Source organism: Astyanax mexicanus, chromosome 15 (assembly GCF_023375975.1).
Source record: "Astyanax mexicanus isolate ESR-SI-001 chromosome 15, AstMex3_surface, whole genome shotgun sequence".
Lineage (NCBI taxonomy): Eukaryota > Metazoa > Chordata > Actinopteri > Characiformes > Acestrorhamphidae > Astyanax > Astyanax mexicanus.
The window spans coordinates 41415669-41439951 of NC_064422.1; the positions used below are offsets into that span (position 1 = coordinate 41415669).

At 37.9% G+C, this 24283-nt stretch overlaps 1 protein-coding gene across 3 annotated transcripts in view; it reads left to right on the forward strand.

Annotated features, from left to right (window-relative positions):
• The window catches only part of ndel1a (nudE neurodevelopment protein 1-like 1a), a 36996-nt gene extending 13009 nt beyond the window's left edge, over positions 1–23987 (forward strand). The window contains exons 4-10 of one of the 3 annotated variants that reach the window (XM_007259722.4): positions 5187–5335; positions 8103–8239; positions 9815–9988; positions 11845–11936; positions 12066–12214; positions 13701–13738; positions 20050–20143. In XM_007259722.4, coding sequence (XP_007259784.3) covers positions 5187–5335; positions 8103–8239; positions 9815–9988; positions 11845–11936; positions 12066–12214; positions 13701–13738; positions 20050–20060 — 750 coding nt within the window. In that variant the 3' untranslated portion in view covers positions 20061–20143. Of the gene's footprint in view, positions 1–5186; positions 5336–8102; positions 8240–9814; positions 9989–11844; positions 11937–12065; positions 12215–13700; positions 13739–20049 lie in introns of all 3 variants that reach the window. The other 2 variants (XM_007259723.4, XM_007259721.4) reach the window with 2 other exon arrangements.
• The last annotated feature ends 296 nt before the right edge of the window (positions 23988–24283 follow it).

Genomic DNA, 24283 nt, shown 5'->3' on the forward strand with positions numbered 1-24283 from the left:
ACTATTGTTCTGTCTACACTGTTTATGTGCACCATGGTCCTTGGAGGAACGTTGTTTCGTTTCACTGTGTACTCTGTATATAGCTGAAATGACAATAAAAAACACTTTGACTTTGACTTTGACTTTGACTAAAATGCGCATTACAATCCGTTGCCGTGCCTTATGTAGACCAGAAAATAGACGTTTAATGATAGTTCACCTTGTAATATGGCTCGACTTATAGTCCGGTAATTGTATTATTCACAGCAATATTCTGTAAATAATCATGGATAAAATCATGGTTATATTTTTTGTAATGCTGGTACTTTATGCTGTATTTTTGCGAAGAGGACAGTAATAATGATGTAGCGTGGTTTACACCTGGCAGAGTAGATCCTTTTATACTGTATTATAATATCTCAGGGTACATTCACTGCATTATTATGATATCTTAGGGTATATTTAATGTATTATAAAACCTCAGGGTAGATTTACTGTATTATAATATCTCGGGATAGTTTTGATGCTTTTTAAACTAGAATATTGTAAAGTGCTCAGAGTTATTAAGTTAAACTGAGAGTTTTAATGGATAAAATAAACACTAGTGTAGCTCCATATTCCACACCTTCAACAGGGGAAATGTGCTATCAGTTGTGTATAAGTGTTTGTGTTTGCATGACCAAGCAAATGTAAGACAGAGAGAGAGAGAGAGAGCAAAAACTTCAGCATAAAAATGTAATCTACCTTCTGAACTCCTGAACAGTAAGCATTGCTGTGCTATATTGCAAAATAAAACTGCTATTGTGTCACCAGGCTCATTCAAGCACCCAGGGGGGGTCTCTAGCCATGCTTTTGGGGGCCCTAGCCATGCTTTTGGTGGCCCTAGCCATGCTTTTGGGGGCTCTAGCCATGCTTTGGGGGCCTAGAAAATCTACCTTCTGAACTCCTGAACAGTAAGCATTGCTGTGCTATATTGCAAAATAAAACTGCTAATGTGTCACCAGGCTCATTCAAGCACCCATGAGGGGTCTCTAGCCATGCTTTTGGGGGCCCTAGCCATGCTTTTGGGGGCCCTATCCATGCTTTTGGTGGCCCTAGCCATGCTTTTGGGGGCCCTAGCCATGCTTTTGGGGGCTCTAGCCATGCTTTTGGTGGCCCTAGCCATGCTTTTGGGGGCTCTAGCCATGCTTTGGGGGCTCTAGCCATGCTTTTGATGCCCCTAGCCATGCTTTTGGTGGCCCTAGCCATGCTTTTGGGACCTCTAGCCATGCTTTTGGGGGCTCTAGCCATGCTTTTGGGACCTCTAGCCATGCTTTTGGGGGCTCTAGCCATGCTTTTGATGCCCCTAGCCATGCTTTTGATGCCCCTAGCCATGCTTTTGGGGGCTCTAGCCATGCTTTTGATGCCCCTAGCCATGCTTTTGGGGGCTCTAGCCATGCTTTTGGGACCTCTAGCCATGCTTTTGGGGGCTCTAGCCATGCTTTTGATGCCCCTAGCCATGCTTTTGGGGGCTCTAGACATGCTTTTGGGGGCTCTAGCCATGCTTTTGGGGGCTCTAGCCATGCTTTTGATGCCCCTAGCCATGCTTTTGGGGGCTCTAGCCATGCTTTTGGTGGTCCTAACCATGCTTTTGGGGGCTCTAGGCATGCTTTTGGGGGCTCTAGCCATGCTTTTGGGGGCCTTATAAAAATGGATGAGGCGTTGTGGCACTGCTCTAACTAGGAAAGAGGGGGGGTATATTTTTAGAGAGCCCTGGTTATGAAAGCCCCTACAAGTGGGCCCTAGAGAAGAGCCCTTGATCACGAGGGCCCCTGCTATGGGGCCCTTGACTTCCATAGAAGTTGTTTACCATGTCTACCTTGACTCTCTAGGGACCTACAAATTGCCAGGCAAGTTACCATATTTCATAACAGACGTTTTGTTGCAAATATGCGATTCAGGCCCTTATTTAATGTCTCTGAATTTGTATTGTTTTAAAATTATTATATTCAACTTCTCTTAAGCGCAGAGACACAAATTAATTTAGCAATTTTGCATTTATTAAAATTTTTAGACAAGCAATTTGTCTGATGAATGCTATCTTTGACACTGATTAAATTGAGTGAATTTGGCCAATTTATTTGTGAAAACAACAAGCTATTTGAACAGTTTCATGTTTCAGAGGGGGGTTAGTGGGAAGCCCAGACTATCCTTAATCTGTCCTCGGCCCTAGTCCGTATACTTATTTGTTTTTGTTTTTTTTTCCCGACGCCTTGTCTGGATATTAGACTGACATGTATTGAGTGATGAGTGAGACGCAGTATCACATCACATGGCGTCCTCCTGAGAGCGCCAGGACTGGAAGTAGCATCTCTTTCCTGGCAGGGCTACAGGATATATCTCTTCCTGGAGATTATTAATATTATGTGCCATATTACACAAGTGCATGGCACTGTTTTCTAAACATTATGCAATGCTCTTTTCAAAAATCCCCTCTGCCTGCTCTTTTATCCAGAGTGCTTCTAAAATGCTGTTATACGGCTTACTGGAAATGTTGCAGCACATTTATATATACTGTAGAGATTTGGATCTCTGTAATTAAAATGCTGAAGTTGTGCGAGAGAAGTAGATATTGATCCGGGCTACACTTAGAGACACTCAGAAATTCATGTTGTGTAGGCGATATTGTTGTATCAGCTTCAATGTCCCTTTGTTTAATGAGATGTTCTGCATAAAATATGATTTTTTCCATTCGAGATCTAACTACAGCGTGTGTTGCATCCTGTTCAGAATTTAAATGATATATTGTCCAGGAAATAATTGATTTGAACTATACTGTTGTCCCTACAAGACCATTTTTTACTGATTTAATGATATATTAATGTAATTTCTCTCAAAATGTACTTAACTTGTTTTAACTATTATTTATCATAAGGAGGTCGCAGGTTCGAACCCCTGCTCATGCAGCTTTGCCATCAAGCTGCCGGCGTTAAAGGGAGCAAAATTGGCCCTGCTCCCTCCGGGTGGGTACAGTAGATGGCGCTCTCTCCCCACATCACTCCTAGGGTGATGTCTGCAGCACAGGGCGTCTGTGAGCTGATGTACCGGAGCCGAGCCGCTGCGCTTTCCTCCGAGCGCGCTGTGATGCTGCTCGGCAATGCTGCATCAGCAGCAGCTCGAAATGAAGCGGTGGCTGACTTCACATGTATCGGAGGAGGCATGTGTTAGTCTTCACCCTCCTGGTGTGTTGGGGCATCACTAGTGATAGGGGGAGTCCTAATGAGTGGGTTGGGTAGTTGGCCGTGTAAATTGGGGAGAAAATGGAAAAAAATAAAAAAAAAATATAAAAAAAAAACTAAACTATTATTTATTATTATTATTATTATTATATTCCGACATTGTAATTGTGATTTAAAAATGTTGAAATGTTCTGAAGAAGTACTTTTTAAAAAAATTCTGGTTTTAAATTTAACACCCCGGCTCATTCACATTAATTGGCGCTTCCTGCTTAGTAAAAACAAGGGCCAGTATTGAAGTCAGCAAACTTTTTCAGGTCATGTATTCAATATATTGTTTGATAAATTGGCAATTGAATTTATTGAAATTGCCATAAAATGTCTAAAAGGCCTAAACAAATAAGGTGTGTGTTCCTTTTGGGCTTCAGATAAATCTCTAGCACATGATAAACTAAATGGACAAAAATGTTCGGACACCTGTACATGTATTGTGAACTAGGGCTACAAGATATTTCAATATATATACAGCTCTGGAAAAAATGAAGAGAGCACTTCAGTTTCTGAATCAGTTTCTCTGATGTTGCTATTTATAGGTTTATGTTTGAGTAAAATGAACATTGTTTTATGCTAGAAACTATGGACAGCATTTCTCCCAAATTCCAAATAAAAATATTGTCATTTAGAGCATTTATTTGCAAAAAATGTGAAATGGCTGAAATAAAAAAAAAAAGATGCAGAGCTTTCAGACCTTAAATAATGCAAAGAAAACAAATTCATATTCATAAAGTTTTAAGAGTTCAGAAATCAATATTTGGTGGAATAACCCTGGTTTTAATCACAGTTTTCATGTATATTGGCATCATGTTCTCCTCCACCAGTCTTACACACTACTTTTGGATAACTTTATGCTGCTTTACTCCTGATGCAAAAATTCAAGCAGTTCAGTTTGGTGGTTTGATGGCTTGTGATCATCCATCTTCCTCTTGTTTATATTTCAGAGGTTTTAAATTTGGTAAAATCAAAGAAATGTATCTTTTTTTTTTGTTTGTTTTTTTAAACGGTCTCTTATTTTTTCCAGAGCTGTATGTATTTTTATAGGGTATATACTGTATAGCAGTATTTTAAGAAGAGAAATATCTGCCAGATTGGCATGACAAATGTGACATATTAATATTTAAGCTTTATCTCCCCTCAAATATACAAGTGTATATACTAGTATTTTAATTTTAGACACCACTAATATAAATATAATTACATTTTACATTTCGTACATTCATTCTCTTTTTTTTTTACATTAAAATATCCAATTTAAAAACTTGCATCTTAAGAAGAACAATTAGAAGTGCAATTATTTGCAGTCAATCACAGAATATTTTTTGTGATTAATCTGATTACATTTTTTAATCGTTTGACACAGCTAATAGAAACTAGACAGTTGTAATAAAACAAAAGGGTTGGGGGACATGAACTGTTTGATTTGTATTTGCTAAAATATTGATTTTAGATAAAAAGAAGTTTAGGAAAGTGCCAATTTTATTTTTTAATTGTATTATTCTTATTTAACATGATTTTTTTATGTAATGTTTGAATCGAAATCTTCATGATTTAGGTGTGTAATATCAGGCGGAAAATTGACAAAAATTGTGAGAACAGGAGCCCAAAACACAGAGCAAATGCAGTGTGTTTGATAATGTCCGGGTACATGCTGCCAGGGCCTCTGTATTAAGTGTGAAAAATGCTGGTGCTGCACAGCGCGCTTGTTCTGAGAAAGCCAAATTGCTTTCTCAACAAGACAACAAAGCTGTGTGTGAGAAAATGTAGGTCAGACACAGACCCTGCATTAAACCCAGCCTGAGAAAGTGCCGGATATGGGTCACACTCTCGTACACTGAGGGTTATAAAGTGCTCAAGCGCAATGACCGCCCTGAAAAATGGATGATGTGTGCGGTGAGTACTGATACAGCCTGTCTCTGTGTTTATCTCTGTGTTCAGGAGAAGCTGGAGCAGCAGTATGCTCAGAGCTATAAGCAGATCTCTGTGCTGGAGGATGACTTGGGCCAGACCCGGAGCATTAAGGAGCAACTGCACAAATACGTCAGAGAGCTGGAGCAGGCCAACGATGACCTAGAGAGAGCTAAGAGGTGAGGCTTCCTTAAGCATTACTGATTAAGTACTAAAATACTGTATCTGTATCTACTGGAGTATTATTTTTACTTCACTACTGTACTTAAGTACTAAAATGCTGTATTTGTATCTACTGGAGTATTATTTTTACTTTACTACTATACTTAAATACTAAATGCTGCAAAATACTACATTTTTAAGTATAAAAAATGTTAAGTACTTTAGTGCATCAATCACTCCCTCCAGGAAACACACAACCAGTGATGTCAGTAATGCGTTACTTAGTAACGCGTTACTCTAATCTGATTCTTTTTTTTCAGTAACGAGTAATCTAACGCGTTACTATTTCCAATCCAGTAATCAGATTAAAGTTACTTATTTAAGTCACTGTGCGTTACTCTCTCTCTCTCTCTCCACCTCATCTCCACCACACACACACACACACACACACACACACCGCTCCCTTACCCATTCCCCCTCCGCTCTTCCCCAATCACACGCGTCTCGCTTTCTCCCCTGTCTCTCTCTCTCTCGCGCTCGGCGTGTCTTTAGTTTCCGCCCGTTTTCGTCTCTTTATAAAGGCGTTTTTTTTTGCGGCCACGTCCCAATTCACTAGCCAGGGCAGCGGTCTGCCACAAATTTGATTGGCAGAGGAGAGCATTTAAAGATTTTACACCACACGTGATTGGAAGTTCACTGTGGCGCAGAACGCACATACCGTAAAGACAAGAAAAGTTCCGGTGCTTTAAATGAACACTGTCAGAATTAAATCCTTCTCAGTAGTTGGGTCCGGTATGGGTCCGTATTGGACAACGTCTGGGTCCGGACCCGGACCGCAGTCTGCAAATATGTGATCCCTGGTCTAGACCATATACACGGTTCTGTTTTATAAAACCACTCCTTGCTGCCCTGCAGAGAACAACAGGTTCAATGTTCAGTTTTACAGTGTTAAATATGTCAGGTCAAGAAAGACTTTCTTTATTTTATATATATTTTTTTATAAAAACAAGTATTTATGTTTAGTAAAATCAAGAAAGACCATATTTTATTTTTTTATAAAAAAAAAATATTTATGTTAAGTTAATTTTTTTATTTTTATAAAAAAAAAACAATTTTTTTTAGGAAATAGTGCAACTTAATAGAGATAAATTGTTGCTGTTAAAAATGCATTTTCCAATAAAGGCAGTATTGGCAAAACTGGTTATAATGTTTATGTTAAGGCGGCGGGAGGTGGTGTCTGCAGCTGCCTAAAGTAACTAATAAAGTAATCCATAAAGTAACTAAGTTACTTTTTAAAGGAGTAATCAGTAATCGGATTACTTTTTCAAAGTAACTATACCATCACTGCACACAACGCATTAAAATAAGTACAAAAAACATAAACAGATGACATAAATTACATGTATGGCAGGTAGACACAAGAACACTTCAACTTCTCTAGTCTCTTTTTTTTTAAAGAGCACTTGCACTTTTACTCAAGTTTGAGTCTCTAGTAATTTATATATGTCTAGCTTTGACATTTTTAGAAGGCCAATTTAAATAGTGTAAAAATAAGAATGTATTTTGCAGTTGTTTATACATTAAGAACGTTGTGTATACATATGTCCATATTTAAATTTTTAATTAGCATGTGTGTTCATTTCTTTAATGCTGTTTCCATCTGTCTCAGTAGTAAAAGATATTTCTAAACAAATTGTTTGCGTTATGTGGAGTTTTTCTAAGTAAAACTTTTGTATTTATTCTAATGTCACAGTTACCTTCTTAATTGTACTTAACATACTTTTTTGTCCTTTATATCAACTGATCAATTTACCATCAATTTACCATCAATTTAAATACCAGCAGATTGAATCAGCGATCATTTTTTCTTTCTGTCACAGAAATTAGATTATAGGCACTGAGTGGTCCAGCAGACTAAGGCGCTGCCACTATGATCAGGAGATCGCTGGTTCGAATCCCGGTCATGCAGCTCAGCATCAGCTGCCGATGCCCCGAGAGAGCACAATTGGCCTTGCTCTCTCTGGGTGGGTACAGTAGATGGCGCTCTTTCCCCTCATCACTCCTAGGGTGATGTGGATCAGCACAAAGCTGCGTCTGTCTATCGGAACCGAGTCGCTGCGCTTTCTTCCGAGCGTTAGCGCTGTGATGCTACTCGGCAATACTAAAAACAAATGATCTAAAAAAAAAAACAAAAAAAAAAAACAAATATAAGTTTTGTAAAAAAAAAAACAGCTTATAGCTGGTAGGTAGCATTGGAAATTAACTAAGTTTGTGGAGATTTCAGGTTGGTAATGTGTGATAATTTAGTTAATTTAGGAACAGCTTAGGAATGGATATATTTGCTTTTTTCAGTCTTTTCCCTCTAGAACTGTCAGTATTTGTTTTAACTAGATATGAAATATCAGTATTGTCCAAGTTAACAAGCGGCTTTTCTGTGACATATGAGATTTTACATAACTGCGTAATCTGCGCTGACCTCAGTGTTTTGATGGCCTACTTTATTCTTTATTGAAAATTGGTCATTTTTTATATCCTTTCACATTTTTTCCACATAAAATACATCATTAACATGCTCTATATACATGTAGACAATATAGACAGGTAGGGTGAAAGGCCTGGGGTCAGCTCTATTGTAGTTCCCTTGTGTTTTAAGACAAGATGAGAGAAAGGTGGTCAGTTAACTGACCTTGGTATTTATTTGAGTGTGTCTGTGGTTGAATTGTGTCAGATTTAGACTATTATAATCCTTATATTCACATCTCAGTATTTTTTTATTTCCTGCAGGGCTACTATTACCTCTCTGGAGGATTTTGAGCAGAGACTGAATCAGGCCATAGAGAGGAACGCCTTTCTGGAGAGTGAACTGGATGAGAAAGAGTCTCTCCTGGTGTCTGTGCAGAGATTAAAGGACGAGGCTAGAGGTGCATTTTTATTTATCTAATTTATTCAAACTGTATTTAACTGTCTGTCTTGGTAAAGTTACTTTATTCCAGTAATTCAGTTAAACAATGTAAAACCTCCGCTGATTCACTGATGACCTCGAGCAGTTTGGACTGTGTGTCTCTCCACTCTTCCTCCAGACTCTGCTCCCTTGATTTCCTTTAAATGAAATGTAAAATTTACTGATGATCAGTGATGGTTTGGAGAGACATGTCATCTGCTGGTGTTGATCCACTGTGTTTTATTATCAAGTCTAAAGTCAGTGCAGGTTTGTTTTCCCACAAAATCTTACAGCACTTCATTCTTCCCTCTGCTACTGACAACTTTTGTAGAGATGCAGATTTCATTTTCCAGCAGGACTTGGCACACTGCCCACAGTACTGCCAAAAGTACCAGTTGTTCTTATATAATATAATATTACAATTTTCATTGGCTGTAAGCCATAATCATCAACAATAAAATAAATAAACGCTTAAAATAAAAATCACTCTGTGTTTAATACATCTATATAATATATAAGTTTCACATTTTGATCTGAATTACTGAATTACATTGAGGTGCACTAGCAGTGCAATGTTTCATAATGATCGTGACCAGCAATGTCTGGCTATATACTGTCTGTGCAAATAGACAAGTTACTGTAACAGAAATCAACACATCAACATTATACTACAAAAAGCCCCACATTATACTAGTTTCTGTCCCATGACTCTTGCCATGGCAGTGTATATGATTTCTCTATGTTTCTCTAGTAGTAGTAGTAGTGATTAACCAGCCAATTGTAGTCCTGTGCCTCTACATTTAATACATGTTTATGTACATAAGCAGTTAAAAGTTTGGACACACCTTAAATTCATGGTTTTCTTCATTATGAAGAAACACATATGAAATTATTTAGTATATAAAAAAAACTGAATATGTTTTGTATTTAAGAAACATCAAAGTAGCACCTCATGCTTAGATGACAGCTTTGCACATCTTGGCATTTTTTCAGTCAGCTTTACCTGGAATGACTTTCAGTTAACAGCTGTAGTAAGTAATGTTCTAATACATATAATGGCAAGAATTACTCAACTAAAAAAAAAAGTGCTACTCAAAGTAAAGAAAAAATACTTTACGAATTGATGGTCACTCAGTCCTAAAGTCAATTTCAAGAACTTTGAAAGTATCTTTAAGTGCAGTCGCAAAAAAGACCATCAAAAACCTTGATGTTGATAATGATGATGATGATGATGAAAGTGGCACTCATCAGGACCGCCCCAATAAAGGTAGATCAAGAGTTCCCTATGTTGTACAGGATAAGTTTATCAGATTTCTCTCTCGCCCTCGCGCTCTCCGCGTCTTTGCTCCTCTCTCTCGCGCGCGATCCGCTTAAGAGCGCCTAAATGCTTCTTCACAGAGTATTTTGGTTTGTTTAACACTTTTAAGCTACTACATGATTTCTTATGTGTACCTTCATAGTCTGGATCACTTCATTATTCATTTATAAAGTAGGTGCATCTCTATATTTTATTACAGTATTTTGTTTATATGTGTTTTGTATGTGTGTGTTTCAGACCTGAGGCAGGAGTTAGCTGTGCGGGAGAGGCAGCCTGAGGTCACCCGGATGTCTGCTCCCAGCTCTCCCACTCCAGACAATGAGAAAACCGACTCTGCTGTGCAGGCATCGCTCTCATTACCTGCTACACCACTTAGCCAGAGCCTGGACAATGCCTTCAACAACCAGAAAGGTAGACTATCATCTCCTCAGCTCTGGAAAAAAGAAAAGACCACGTCAGTTTCTGAATCAGTTTCTCTGATTTTGCTATTTATAGTTATATGTTTAAGTAAATTAAACATTGTTGTTTTATTCTATAAACTGCTGACAACGTTTCTCTTAAATTCCAAATAAAAATATTGTCATTTAGAAATTTAATGTGCAGAAAATAAGAAATGGCTGAAATAACAAAAAGATGCAGAGCTTTCAGATCTCAAATAATGCAAAGAAAACAAGTTCATATTCATAAAGTTTTAGGAGTTTAGAAATCAATATTTGGTGGAATAACCCTGGTTTTTAATCACAGTTTTTTAATTCATGTTGGCATCACGTTCTCCTCCACCAGTCTTACACACTGCTTTTGGAAAACGTTATGCCTTTACTCCTGGTGCAAAAATTCAAGCAGTTCAGTTTGGTTTGATGGCTTATGATCATCCATCTTTCTCTTAATTATATTATAGAGGTTTTCAATTTGGTAAAATCAAAGAAACACAAAATTTTGAAGTTCCAGGTCTGTTTAATATAGTTTAGTCCCTGTCTGGAAAAAAAACCCTTAAATTAAAGGAGAAATCTGGTGTAAAATATGATAACAAGTACAAACTTTTGTTGAATAGCCCACCTCCATTTGCCCCCAGCATTCCCATATACAGCGCTTTTAACTCTAATGCTCCCTAAATGCTTATAATGCTGATGATAGGGGCATAGAGTTATGCAAAGAAATGTCTTATTTTTACACCATTAACAAGCTTAAAGTAGCTCCACACTTCATTTGTGCAATTCTAAGGATCCTGACAAGACGCTGAGAGCTTTTAAAGTGCAAAGATAGTTTAGTAAAACATTGTTAATACACAGTATAGTATATAGTACCTTCAGGTAGTTCTCTAGTGCCGCCATTCTTAAATATTAAGGCACAATAACTCAACTGGCGAGAACAAACAATTAGCTATGATAGGGTATTAGATTGCAAAATTAATTTGGTGCATTTCTATGGAATTAAGATAAATTTTGTTTTGTGAATATAATTCTGTTTTTTAGTTATGTATATATGTATATATATTGCATAAAGGAAATACATGGGTTGGACAATGGAACTGAAACACCTGTCATTTTAGTGTGGGAGGTTTCATGGCTAAATTGGAGCAGCCTGGTGGCCAATCTTCATTAATTGCACATTATTGCACCAGTAAGAGCAGTAAGAGTGTGAAGGTTCAATTAGCAGGGTAAGATCACAGTTCTGCTCTATATATTGCAATGCACACAACATTATGGGTGACATACCAGAGTTCAAAAGAGGACAAATTGTTGGTGCACGTCTTGCTGGAGCATCTGTGACCAAGACAGCAAGTCTTTGTGATGCATCAAGAGCCACGGTATCCAGGGTAATGTCAGCATACCACCAAGAAGGACCAACCACATCCAACAGGATTAACTGTGGACGCTGTAAGAGGAAGCTGTCTGAAAGGGATGTTCGGGTGCTAACCCGGATTGTATCCAAAAAACATAAAACCACGGCTGATCAAATCACGGCAGAATTCAATGTGCACCTCAGCTCTCCTGTTTCCACCAGAACTGTCCGTCACCACAATCAATAATTGTGCTCTAAAACCAGGTGTTTCAGTTTCTTTGTTCAACCCCTGTAGATTGCAGGGTCAGTATTTTTACAATATCATGCAGCCCTGGTTTATATTCAGAATAAATTAAATTCTTTTAAGGATAAAATATATAAATATATATATATATATATATTAAAACAGAATCTTAGCATAAAAAAAATCTACATTTTGAATGAGTAAATGCATGTGTAATAATTGTATTTATTTTTTTTTGCAGCATTGGCCAATGGCTGTAATAATTCGGCCCTCACTCCGGCTGCCAGAATATCAGCTCTCAATATAGTAGGTGATTTACTACGCAAAGTTGGGGTAAGTGTGTGGTGTGCCTAAATGGACATCAATTATTTGACACTTATAAATGTGAGAAATATGATTAATAAAATGTTCTTTGTACTCAGGACTTCATTGTACAGAGCCTCTTTTGCATTTTTGTTTCAGGCATTAGAGTCTAAACTCGCTGCTTGTAGAAACTTTGCTAAAGATCAGGCAGCTAGAAAGAACTACGTCATCAACGCGAATGGAAACCTGATTAACGGGGACTTTACACAGTATTCCCACTCACTGCACACATCGTACTTTGACAAAGCGTGAGTATGCCTTCCTTTATCTTAATAAACTTGATCAAACATAAATCATAAACCATATCACTTTTACTCATTAACAATGAAAAAATGAGAATGAGAGAATTAAAGGAGCATATATTGTTTTTTTTGCAGTAATATAAGTAGGGATGCACTGATATGGGAATTATGAGGCAATTTTGATATTATATTTCACATCGTATCTGTTGATAATTAAGAAGTTGTAAATGTAGCCCCTGTACTAGATCAAACATTATCCATTCATCTTTTTTTTTGAGAGGTGAATTAGCTGAAAGTGTTTGGTGTCAGGAATCATGGGCTTCTATATGCCATTTGCATGGCTCCCTTATTGTGAGGTCACCAAAGCCCCGCCCACTAGATCAGTTGAAAAGTTGAAGATTTTGGCTATTTTGGTTGTAAACCTCAGACAGCAGGATTAGCCAGCAGACTTTGTCTGAGGGAGGGATCTATACCTAATGTCTGTGGCAAGCCAGCAGTCAAGGGAGATGTAATAACTTTGTGTTTCAGTTGTAGTTAAGCATGAATTAGCTTCTTGTGTTTTGCCATTTAGCACAAGCTAACACTAACGTGTGTTTAACGCCCAGCAACAGCTTATTTGCATAAAAGTGACAGAGCCCTTAAATGGCTCATTCTAAGAGAAACTAAAACTGGCAAGAATAGAGCGTGTGAGATCTCTTTATGTGAGAGCGATTTTTGTTTTTTGTGTAGCCAGTAGACTTACTGTAACTTGTGTAATAAAGAGTTATAATATGCCGCCTTTAAACACAGTATCTTTATAATGACTGCCACAGTTCCCCTGAACTGTCATTTCTGTAGAAACCCATGTTTGCATCTGTAAATGTTAACACATGGGTTGAATAGTCAGAGAATTCATAAAGCTTGGGAATTTGAGTCAGGGGACCCTTACTAAATAGTCTCGGACCCTGTCAGCTTTTGTACATTACCTACATTATTTATTTGGTTATTTATTAATTTACTCTTTTCTCACGAAACAGTATCCATAGATTAGGGATTGCTGAAAATATTGTATTCAAGGTTTGATCAGCTACAGAGGCAGAAAAAAAACTTGCTTACAATTGTAGATGTTCTGCATTTGTTTGATTTAACTTAATTTATTTACAAATGTAGACATATAGACACAAATATAGACATAGGAAGCCAGGAATCACCTACCCTGTTTTTTAAATATCAGATTACACTATAGATAAAAGATAAAATATATGCTATGCCAATATTTTTAGCAGTTATCCTCATATATCGCTCTGATTTCTATATCATTGTGCATCCCTAAATATTTTAATATATTAAGATATTTTGCCACCAATTAGTCAACTGCTCAGTACAACAGTGTCACTGGAATGTGTGTATTTCAGGCTCACAATTGGCTTGTATCAGTCAATAAAATACAGTTAAAATGTTTTGAGGTGTAAGTCCAGAACCCTTTGTGTGTGTGTGTGTGTTTTCTCCCCAGCAGAAGAGAGAGGGTGATATTTCCTGCATTGCTGCTGGGTAAATGAGCAAATGAGAGCGTAGTAGAAGCTCTGTTTGAGGGGGGGGTTCCTGCATGCTGGTTAACAAGCCCCCCAACCCCTTTCTTTAACCCATTTAGAATACGTTCCTCCGATCTTTTAGGACTTGATCACTTATTTCACTATGTTTCCATTAACTGCTTGGTGGTGGTCCGGCTCTTTCGCATCATGGAGGTGCACTCCACAAGTGTGCTGCTCTGACTGTATTTTTAAATGTATTTAACTTCCTGAACCGAAAGGGGTGGACAATGTTTTTAGTCACCAGCCTGAACTCGCTGCATGGCCTGTAGGTTCTGTATATGGACAAATGCTGTTGTATTGCTTGAAGCCTGAGTTACACTACACGACTTAGCCTCATTTTTAGCTCTGATTCTGTGCTGATTGGCTAAATTCCCCATCTGAGAAATAGATATATACCTACTGTCTGTGGCAAATCAACACTTCTAACACAGTTAAGCATGAACTAGTTAGCCAGCAGACTTCACCTGAGGGAAGGATCTATACCTACTGTCCATGGCAAGTCAGCAGATGAAGGAGATGTACTGTGAGAACATTCAAATAATACATTTTGTGGTTCTATCGCAGTTAAGCATGAACTAGTTAGCCAGCAGACTTCATCTGTGGCAGGGATCTATACCTACTATCCGTGGCAAATCAGCAGATGAAGGAGATGTACTGTAAGGACATTCAAATAGTACATTTTGTGCTTCTGTCGCAGTTAAGCATGAACTAGCTAGCCAGCAAACTTCATCTGAGGGAAGGATCTATACCTACTGTCCATAGCAAGTCAGCAAATAAAGGAGATGTACTGTAAGAACATTCAAATAATAAGTTTTGTTCTTCTAACACAGTTAAGCATGAACTAGTTTGCCAGCAGACTTCATCTGAGGGAGGAATCTGTACCTACTGTTATTTGGCAAGTCAGCAGATGAAGGAGATGTACTGTAAGAACATTCAAATAATACATTTTGTGCTTGTATCACAGTTAAGCATGAACTAGTTAGCCAGCAGACTTCATCTGAGGGAAGGATCTATACCTACTGTCCATGGCAAGTCAGCAAATGAAGGAGATGTATTTTAAGAATATTCAAATAATACATTTTGTGCTTGTATCGCAGTTAAGCATGAACTAGTTAGCCAGCAGACTTCATCTGAGGGAGGGATCTATACCTACTGTCCGTGGCAGGTCAGCAGATGGAGATGTACTGTAAGAACATTCAAATAATACATTTTGTGCTTGTACCGCAGTTAAGCATGAACTAGTTAGCCAGCAGGCTTCATCTGAGGGAGGAATCCATACCTACTGTCCGTGGCAAGTCAGCAAATAAAGGAGATGTACTGTAAGAACATTCAAATAATACATTTTGTGCTTGTATCGCAGTTGAGCATGAAATAGTTAACCAGCAGACTTCACCTGAGGGAGGGATCTATACCTACTGTCCATGGCAAGTGAGCAAAGGCAGGAGATATACTGTAAGAACATTCAAATAATACATTTTGTGCTTGTATCACAGTTGAGCATGAACTAGTTAGCCAGCAGACTTCATCTAAGGGAGGGATCTATAACTATTATATGTTAGTCTCAGTATCTATAAAATAGTGAGACTAATAAAACCAAGTTTCTGAAATTCTACACTTCTACTCCAGTACAGATTTATGAATGATAAATGCGCTAAAATAGGGCCCCTAATTGTTTAGAGTGTGATGAACATTTGTTTATTTTTTATTCACCATAAAAATTGGGAAACTCTGTCGGTAGCTGGAGGATACCCAGTCTGTTTATAATCTATTTTTACGTATAAAAAAAGTCGTGTAGTGTATCCGAGGCTTTAGACGAGGCTGATGACCTTAAACATGAGACGCCATGAACAAGAGGGGCCTTATGGAGTTCACAGTCAATGTTAAGCTGACACAGTGGTTTCTTTCATGATCTGTCTGTCTATCTGGTTGCCTTTTGGCCGCAGTTTTCCCGATACAAAGAAGGACACTATGCCGGTAAAAGCCTGGCGATGTTTCCTGCTTCTCCAGGGAGGGCTGTACCAGTTTAAGTTCTGGGACAAACGCAAGGCTTTGTGGGACTTAAGCATCTGCAGTGTTATAGAGCACTCTGCACTGCCATACACACACACACACACACATATACACACACACACACAGTACAGTACTGCAGTGTGAGATGATGCTGTGGATGGAAAAATATGTTTAGAGGTCGGAAATGGAGATGTGTTGCTGCGTATTAGTTTTTTCTTTTAGGATCATATTACAAAGTCTGTGGAACATAGAAAGGAAATTATGGGTGAATTTCCCAAACAGCATTTTAGATTTTTCTTGTAGTATATAGCTCTGTCCGGACGGGATTAGTTTCTCAGGCTGTCCTGGGGTAGTTTTCTCTTTTATGGAGGTAATCTGTGATTTTATTCCTGTCCAGAACGACCATGTATGTGCTTTTCTGAGACGTCCTCTAAATTATCTACTGTTTTTCGCTTTACTATTATTAAATTTCTATTTGTCCACTGCCGCGCACCACAATTACACTTTCAATTTAATTAAATTAAATTAAATTCAATTTTATTTATATAGCACTTTTTACAACAAAGGTTGTCACAAAGCAGCTTTACAGAGAAAAACAGGTCCACGCCTCTTATGAGCAGCACCACAGAGATGCCAATTTTTATGGTGACACAGTGGCAAAGAAAAACTTCCTTTTGAGAGGAAGAAACCTTGGAAGGAACCAAGACTCGGACTCGGGTCGACCCGCTCAGTACAAACAAATAACAGAACAAAACAGTACAGAGGATTAATGTGAGCTATAGCTAATGTACACGTTTCCTCTGAGATCCGCGCAAACCCCACAGCGAGTGGAAGTGGAGGAGCTACTGAACGTGATGTTATGTGACCAAGAAAAAGACTAAAAACTCACTGGTCCTCCTTTTTTTTTTAAATTGCAGTCCGGATGCAAGAGTTTTATCACTGGGTAGAAGTGTGAATTTTTTTTTTTTCCCCCACAGACGTCCCCTTGAGAAACTAATCCCGTCCGGATAGGGTTTATGACTAGACCTAATCCACCATGTCTGGGAAACCAACCCTAAGGGGCAGTTTAGCTGTCCATAAAGGGATAAAGCAAAGTCTTGGACTTTATAGAGTACCAGTCAAAAGTTTGGACAAACCTTAAATTCAAATAAAAAAAAAAGAAGTTGTCCCAACTATGAAGAAAATCAATGGAATAATTGGATTATTTACTACACAAAAAGTGCTAAACAAACCAGAATGTTTTTTTTTTTATTATTTTAGATACCTCAAAGTAGCACCTTTTGCTTAGATAGACGGTTTGCACGTCTTGGCTGGATTTTCTCAGTCAGCTTGAGGTAGAGTCTCCTGGAATTCAGGCTTTCAGTTAACAGCTGTGCTGAACTCATCAAGAGTTAATTACTTGAATGTCTTGTCTCTTAATGTGTTTGAGAGCATTATGTTAAAAAGTGAAGATCAGTCAATTTTAATAATTTCAAGAACTTTAATGACTTTAGACCATGAAAAACGTTATAATGATGAAACTGGCACTCATCAGGAAAGGAAGAGCAAGAGTTTCAGTTTTCAGTTTATTAGAGTTACCAGCCTTAGAAACCACAAGTTAACAGCTCTCCTGATAAGAGCACCTAAATGCTTCTTCACAGAGTATTTTGGTTCGTTTAACATTTTTAAGTTACTACATGATTTCTTATGTGTTCCTTCATAGTCTGGATCACTTTAGTTTGTTTAGTATTCACAAACACCGTTGCTAGGCCTGAAAATAGACTGGATAAACAGTGCCCATGTGTTTAAAATGTAATAAAAGCAGCAAAGGTTTTTTAATCGGTTGTCTTCTGATTGCAGTTGAGAGTTACTCGCTTGCTTTATTGCTCATTTCTGGGATGTACTAAGTTTGGGTTGACTGTTCTGTGTCCTTTTTTTAGGTTGTGTATCATGTCTAAAGTCCTATTTTAGACCTAATTCTCATGATTTCCTCTCATTCTGCTGCTGGTCTACTAGTCTGCTGGTGTGAAAGCTTTGCTAAATGATTCTTACCAATTTAATTCGGTTGTGGGAATAATTAATACACAATTAATTGTTTGAGGTAAAAACCTGAGCTTTTGGAAGCTCTTCTGTTTTTTTCAAAACTTTTGTTTCCCTAATTCAGCTAATTCACTCACAACTCTTTAACATTACAGTTGTCTATCCAGCTGGCATGAATCTGACATTCACAAATAGGCCAAATATAATCAGCATGGTAAATATGGCACATAGGATATTAGTAAACTTTCACTGGTTATCTAGATGCATGACTATAATAATAATAGGCTTTTTTCCTGCAGTCCTGTGCAGACATTCAGTTTAATTCAGCATTATTATGCAGTGCGTTCGGTTGGTGCTTCTGCAACTGGAGCAGAAGTGATTTTTACCCGGGTAACTGGGTTAACTGGATGTACGCACAGGTCAGCGTGAAAAAGACTTGGACAGTAGTCGTGTCAGATAGTGACACACGACTGCAGCACAGGAGAATATCCACTGATTGTACGAAATTTATGTAGAATTGAGCTGTAAAGGTTTAAGCTAAGTCATTCAGGATGGATTGGTGTGAAATGATTCATTGTAGACCATAGAAACTTAGAGAATGGATTTCTGCACAGCTAGAGTAGCATAGTGGCTAACACCACCATGCTTTCTGGCTGAATAGGATAACTATTCCTTGTCGGGAGCAAAAAAAAATGTTGCTATACTAGTTGTTGCTATACTAGTTGTTTAATTAAGTCCAATAAGACTCAAGCCAAGGTACGGTATATTACAATATCTAAAGTGCACTATGATTCACTGCTATATCATGAATACGGAAGTAGCCTATTAGTTATATCAACATTACGATTTTTTTATAATTCAACAGTACTATCAGTTTTCACACAGTTGGGTGGATTATAAACAAACTATGTAAATAAATAAGTGTTTTTAAAAAAAATCAATTGCAAATAAAAAGCTGAATATCTCATAGTGGAACAAAGCATCATTCATCAAACTGATTGGTTGAGTAGTTTCCCTTATGGAATTTACAATGCATGCGATAGACTTTCCTGTCCTTTAATTGCGATTCCTTGAAGAATAAATACTTTAAAATACTTTAGAGTGTAGGAGTGTTATGCTGGTTAAAATATAAACTCCATCAATAGATAGTACGACAATAGCTTGGTCTGAAACTGGACCATGACCTGCTTATTAGTGACCCCTGCCATGGAAGAACCGCTTTTTGTTCCATAAATTTTTAATCACAACTCCACCAGTTGTGCACAATGCTTTTGAATAATTTTATGCCACTCCTGGTGCAAAATATCAAGCAGTTCAGCTTGGTTTGATGGCTCATGATGATCCATCTTCATGTTTTCAATTTGGTAAAATCAAAGATACTCATCATTTTTAAGTGGTCTCTTATTTTTTTTTTACAGAGCTGCATATCCTATATTGAGTCAACATTGAGTTTATGACATGTGCAGTCTGTGCAAGTGGTCTACGCCTTTGTGAGCATTTATACTTGTGCGTTTGTGTGTCAGCATCATTCTGCAGCCTAACTGCGAAGACATAAATTTGTAGGCGGGGCTGTAGGCTAAGCAGCTACACCTAGGATGCATGTAAGCTACATTGTGCATTCGATGCAGAGGTGTAAATTGCCCTTTAGTGCTGGGGTCGGCAAAAGGCGTAAGGTTGTTTGAACTATAGTGAATGACACCGGAAAAAAATAAAAAATAAAATGCTTCTCTGATGAGCTTTTGTTTAAGTTCCTCCCCCGTCTCTCTGTTGCGCTCGGCGTGGCTTTAGTTTCAGCCCGTTCTCGTTTTTCCGGGAGTTTTTGGCCTCCCTATCTCCATAAAAGAGTTTTTTTTTCCCGGCTATGTCCTAATTCACGACACGGGTTAGATCCTGCTTGAGGAGCAGTCTGTTTTTTTTTTTTTTTCTTTTCTATTTTTTTGGGTTTACCTGCTTTGAGATCAACTGCAATTGGGTTCAACAACCCTCTGGGCTGGAGAGCTACTAGTCTGTAGCACTCAATTCTATTCTATTCTATTTTTTTTGTGGCCCAGTTTAATATAATATAACAACTTTCTGAGAGGTAGCTTTTGAAGAGTTTCACACCAGACCATCCTGAATGACTTGGGTTATATCTTTACACCTGAATTATGCAGAAGTTTTCAAACATTGGTGGAATTCCCCTTTACCTATGATGAAGTATCTAACCTGGAGACCTGTGTGTATGTGTGTGTGTTAATGCAGGAGGACGGTAAATGGGCTGGACCCTGGAGCCGTAACCAACAACACTCCACCGTGTGCCAGCTCTCCATCCGGCCTCGTCCCATTCAGCGTGTGATCCAGCTGCTCACGTGCACTAAAACGAAGTTCCCTCAGTCTCCTGCACACCGACAAATCTTCCAGAACACTAATAAGATCCATTAGACCACACTACCCACCGTGTCCAGTGGTATCTCGATCTGTAGTTGTGTGTCCAGTGCGCGGCAGCTCTTTCGGCTGCAGTTGGGCCGCAGCAGGGTTAGCTATGCAACCGGTGGCGGTCTACCAGTAGCACCACTATCTGTACGTCTATAACTGTGTGTTTTATCTGGACAGGGTCTGGACTAATGCAGTCTCTCTTGTAGGACTGTAGGTACTGTATATGTTAATAGTTTCTCATGTGTTTGTACATTTAATATTGGTTAAATGTTTGTATATAGGTAAGAGCTGGTAAGTGTATTGATATTTAACTGACCCCTCTGTATTATTCACTTTTCACACTTTCTTTTTTTCAGTAGAAATGGAAAATGTATTCTGAAAAATGTATGTATTTATTGGTTAACCTGTGGAAGAAGCTATTTGTGATACTCACAAAGGGAATCCAGTCACATTTTAGAGTATCCTGTACACTAAGAGTTTATGCTATGGATTTAAGGGTTAGTGAGGAAAGCAAACTTGGCTTCATCTCAAATTAAATCAATACTAGACGTTCACACTGCAGGGGAAAGTGGCCAAAATCCAACTTTCTCACTGAATCTAATGTTTATTTCTAGGCTTTTTACATCATTCTATCATTTCAATGTGACCCATATCTTACAATAGTGTAAACAGTTTACACTGTGTAACTGATGAGCATGCGCTATAGAACAGCGCTTCACATGAAGTTTCAGTTTCATCCTCCCCCATCACTAGTGATGCCCCAACACCAGGAGGGTAAAGACTAGCACACGCCTCCTCTGATACATATAAAATCAGACACCACCTCTTTTTAAACTGCTGCTGATGCAGCATTGTCGAGTAGCATCACAGCGCTAACGCTCGGAGGAAAGCGCAGCGACTCGGTTCTAATAGACAGACGCAGCCTTGTGCTGATCCACATCACCCTAGGAGTGAGGAGGGAAAGATCGCCATCTACTGTACACACGCAGAAAGAGCAAGGCCAACTGTGCTCTCTCAGGGCTCAGGCAGGATTCAAACCAGCGCTCTCCTGATCATAGTGGCAGCACTTTAGGCCGCTGGACAACTACAGTGTAGTTTTGACGCAGAAGTATAAATTGGCCCTCACTCACTGCTGTCGTCCATTTTCTTTTTTCTCGTAGCCTTTTTTGTCTTCTTTTTTTCTATATTAAATCTGTATGAATTCAGATTTCTGTACCACATATTAAAGCGGCCCAAATATAAAGTGGCCAAAATATCAGATTTAGTGTGATTTTGTGTGTTTTTCACACTGCTGCACAAACTACACATCTGTGTTACATACAAAGAATAAGACCGGATTTAAGCCACTTTTACCTGCCGTGTGAACATAGCCAAATAGAACGTAGAAAAAAGCAAGACAAATCTATAAGCTGAACCACCAATGAAGGAGTTGTTGTGCAATGAAGTTATGCTGCATTCCGTTTAACTCGGATGTCGAAAGAAAAATAAATATGGGAATGATGTCATGCCAGAGTTGACAATGTTCAAATTAGACAATCAGATATTAAATTATTATTATTATATAGCAAATTATTTAAAAACCCTGAGAAAAACAGTTATCAGTTTTATTGATACACTAATAGATTTATATATACAGCTATGGAAAAAATTAAGAGACCACTCACTTTAGTTTCTGGATCAGTTTCTCTGATTTTGCTATTTATAGGTTTATGTTGGAGTAAAATGAACATTGTTGTTTTATTCTATAAACTACAGACAACATTTTTCTCAAATTCTAAATGAAAATATATTGTCATTGACAGCATTTATTTATTTGCAGAAAATGAGAAATGGTTAAATAAAAGAAATATGCAGAGCTTTCAGACCTCAAATAATGCAAAGAAAATAAGTTCATATTATAACGTTTTAAAAGTTCATAAATCAATATTTGGTGGAATAACTCTGATTTTTAATCACAGTTCTCATGCATCTTGGCATCATGTTCTCCTCCACCAGTCTTACACACTGCTTTTGGATAACTTTATGTCACTCCTGGTATAAAAAATCAGGCAGTTCAGCTTGGTGGTTTGATGGCTTCCTCTTGATCATATTCTAGAGGATTTAAATTTGGTAAAATCAAAGAAACACCAATTTTAAGTGCTCTCTTATATATATATAAGTGACATTGCCCTGTTGGGTTCTGAACTCGGGGTTAGTGAGGCTCTCCTGGGAGGAAATCTGACCTCTCCTTTAGAGTTGACTGTATTACAGTTAAACGATTAGTTTCCAAAAACATAGTTAGCTAAAGACTTTGGAGTTTACCACAACTGATACATGTCCACAGATAGAAGGTTTAATGAGATGCTAATAGATAGAAGTCATATTAAACTGTATAGCACTACTGCTTTTACTACTTCTTGGATTTTGAGTTCAGGGTTGGTGAGGCTCTCCTGTATTTCCGAGTAGGAAATCTAACTTTCGAGGAAACATGGGGACATTCGAGTTGAACTATCCTATTATTCATTCAACTCAGAAATTCCGATACCCGAGTTAAAGAGGAACGCAGCAGCATTAGTTACGCACTTGTTTATGGATGTTGGCTGTATTTAACCTCTTATTTCACACAGGGCAGCAGACACTTCTGATCCAGACAGACAGATGGCCACACGGACTCACACACACAGCTCATGCCACATCTGTTCTGACTACTCAGTCTACTACTGTGCACCCTGTTTATCTGTGTCACACTGTGAACACTTGAGCTAGAGTACAGAGTATGAATAGAATACAGCAATATGGGATGTGTTCCAATTGTATACTAATTACTAATGCTAACCGCTAACCATGGTAGTTTTTGTGTGACCGTACCAGTCAAAAGATTGGACCCACCTAAAATTCAGTGGGTTTTTTTTTCATTATTTTAAAATATTCTGAATTGTAGATTAATACTAAAGTCAACCAAATTATGAAGAAAAACATATAGAGATATTTAGTAAACGAAGAAGTGTTAAACAAACCAGAATATGTTTTATATTTTACATTCTTGAAAGTAACACCTTTTTAAAGGTAGTCACCTGGAATTCAGGCTTTCAGTTAACAGCTGTGCTGAACTCATCAAGAGTTAATTACTTGAATTTCTTGTCTCTTAATAAAGTGTTTGAGAGTTGTAAAGTAGTGAAGAGGTAGAGTTAAAAATATCCATCAGTTAATTAAAAAAGAGGACTTTTCAAGTGCAATCACTATCTGAAACATGATGATGAAACTGGCACTCATCAGAAACGCCCCTGGAAAGGAGGAGCAAGAGTTACCTCTGTTGTTCAGGATTAGATCATCAGAGTTAACAGCCTTAGAAAAGTTGTTTTTGTCTGTTTAACACTTTTAAGTTACTACATGATTCTTTATGTGTTCCTTCATAATCTGGATCTCTTCACTATTCATTAACTATGTAAGTAAAACGTTATTGAGAAAGTGTGTCCAAACTTTTGACTGGTACTACTGTATAATTATATACCTTTATAGTATTAGAGTGTAGTACACAATTGGGACGCGGCCGTGATGTTACTAGGCCTCAGTGTTCAGAGTTTAATCACAATTTTGGGTATATCGATAGCTATATCCATATATGAACAGCCACCCATATAAAGCTATCTAGATCACTTTATTATAAACTTATTAAATCCCAGTTTCTGATTGGTTTAAATGAAGGATGGCGTTTGATGTCGAAGCACTTGTGTATTTCTGTATCTAATTTGTTCCCCAAATAAAGGAATGGAATCTAAATAGTCTGTTCGAATGATGGTGCTTGTTCTTTTTTAGATAAAGGGATTGTTCTCTGGAATGATTGAATCTTCTGTATCTTTGAGTATCAGAAGTAATTTTTAATTAGTCAGTATCAACAATATAATAATCTATATTTGTTTAGAACCTTTGTGATGGTAAGTGATGTACCACTGGCTACCAGCAGTGGAGCTGAGAAAGGAGGAGTTTGGTCCTGAAACTTCAATTGCCAGAATCCCTGGCAGTGATTAGTGCTAACCAGCCACACCTGTGCAGCATGGTATAAAAATACAGCCCAAAGCCT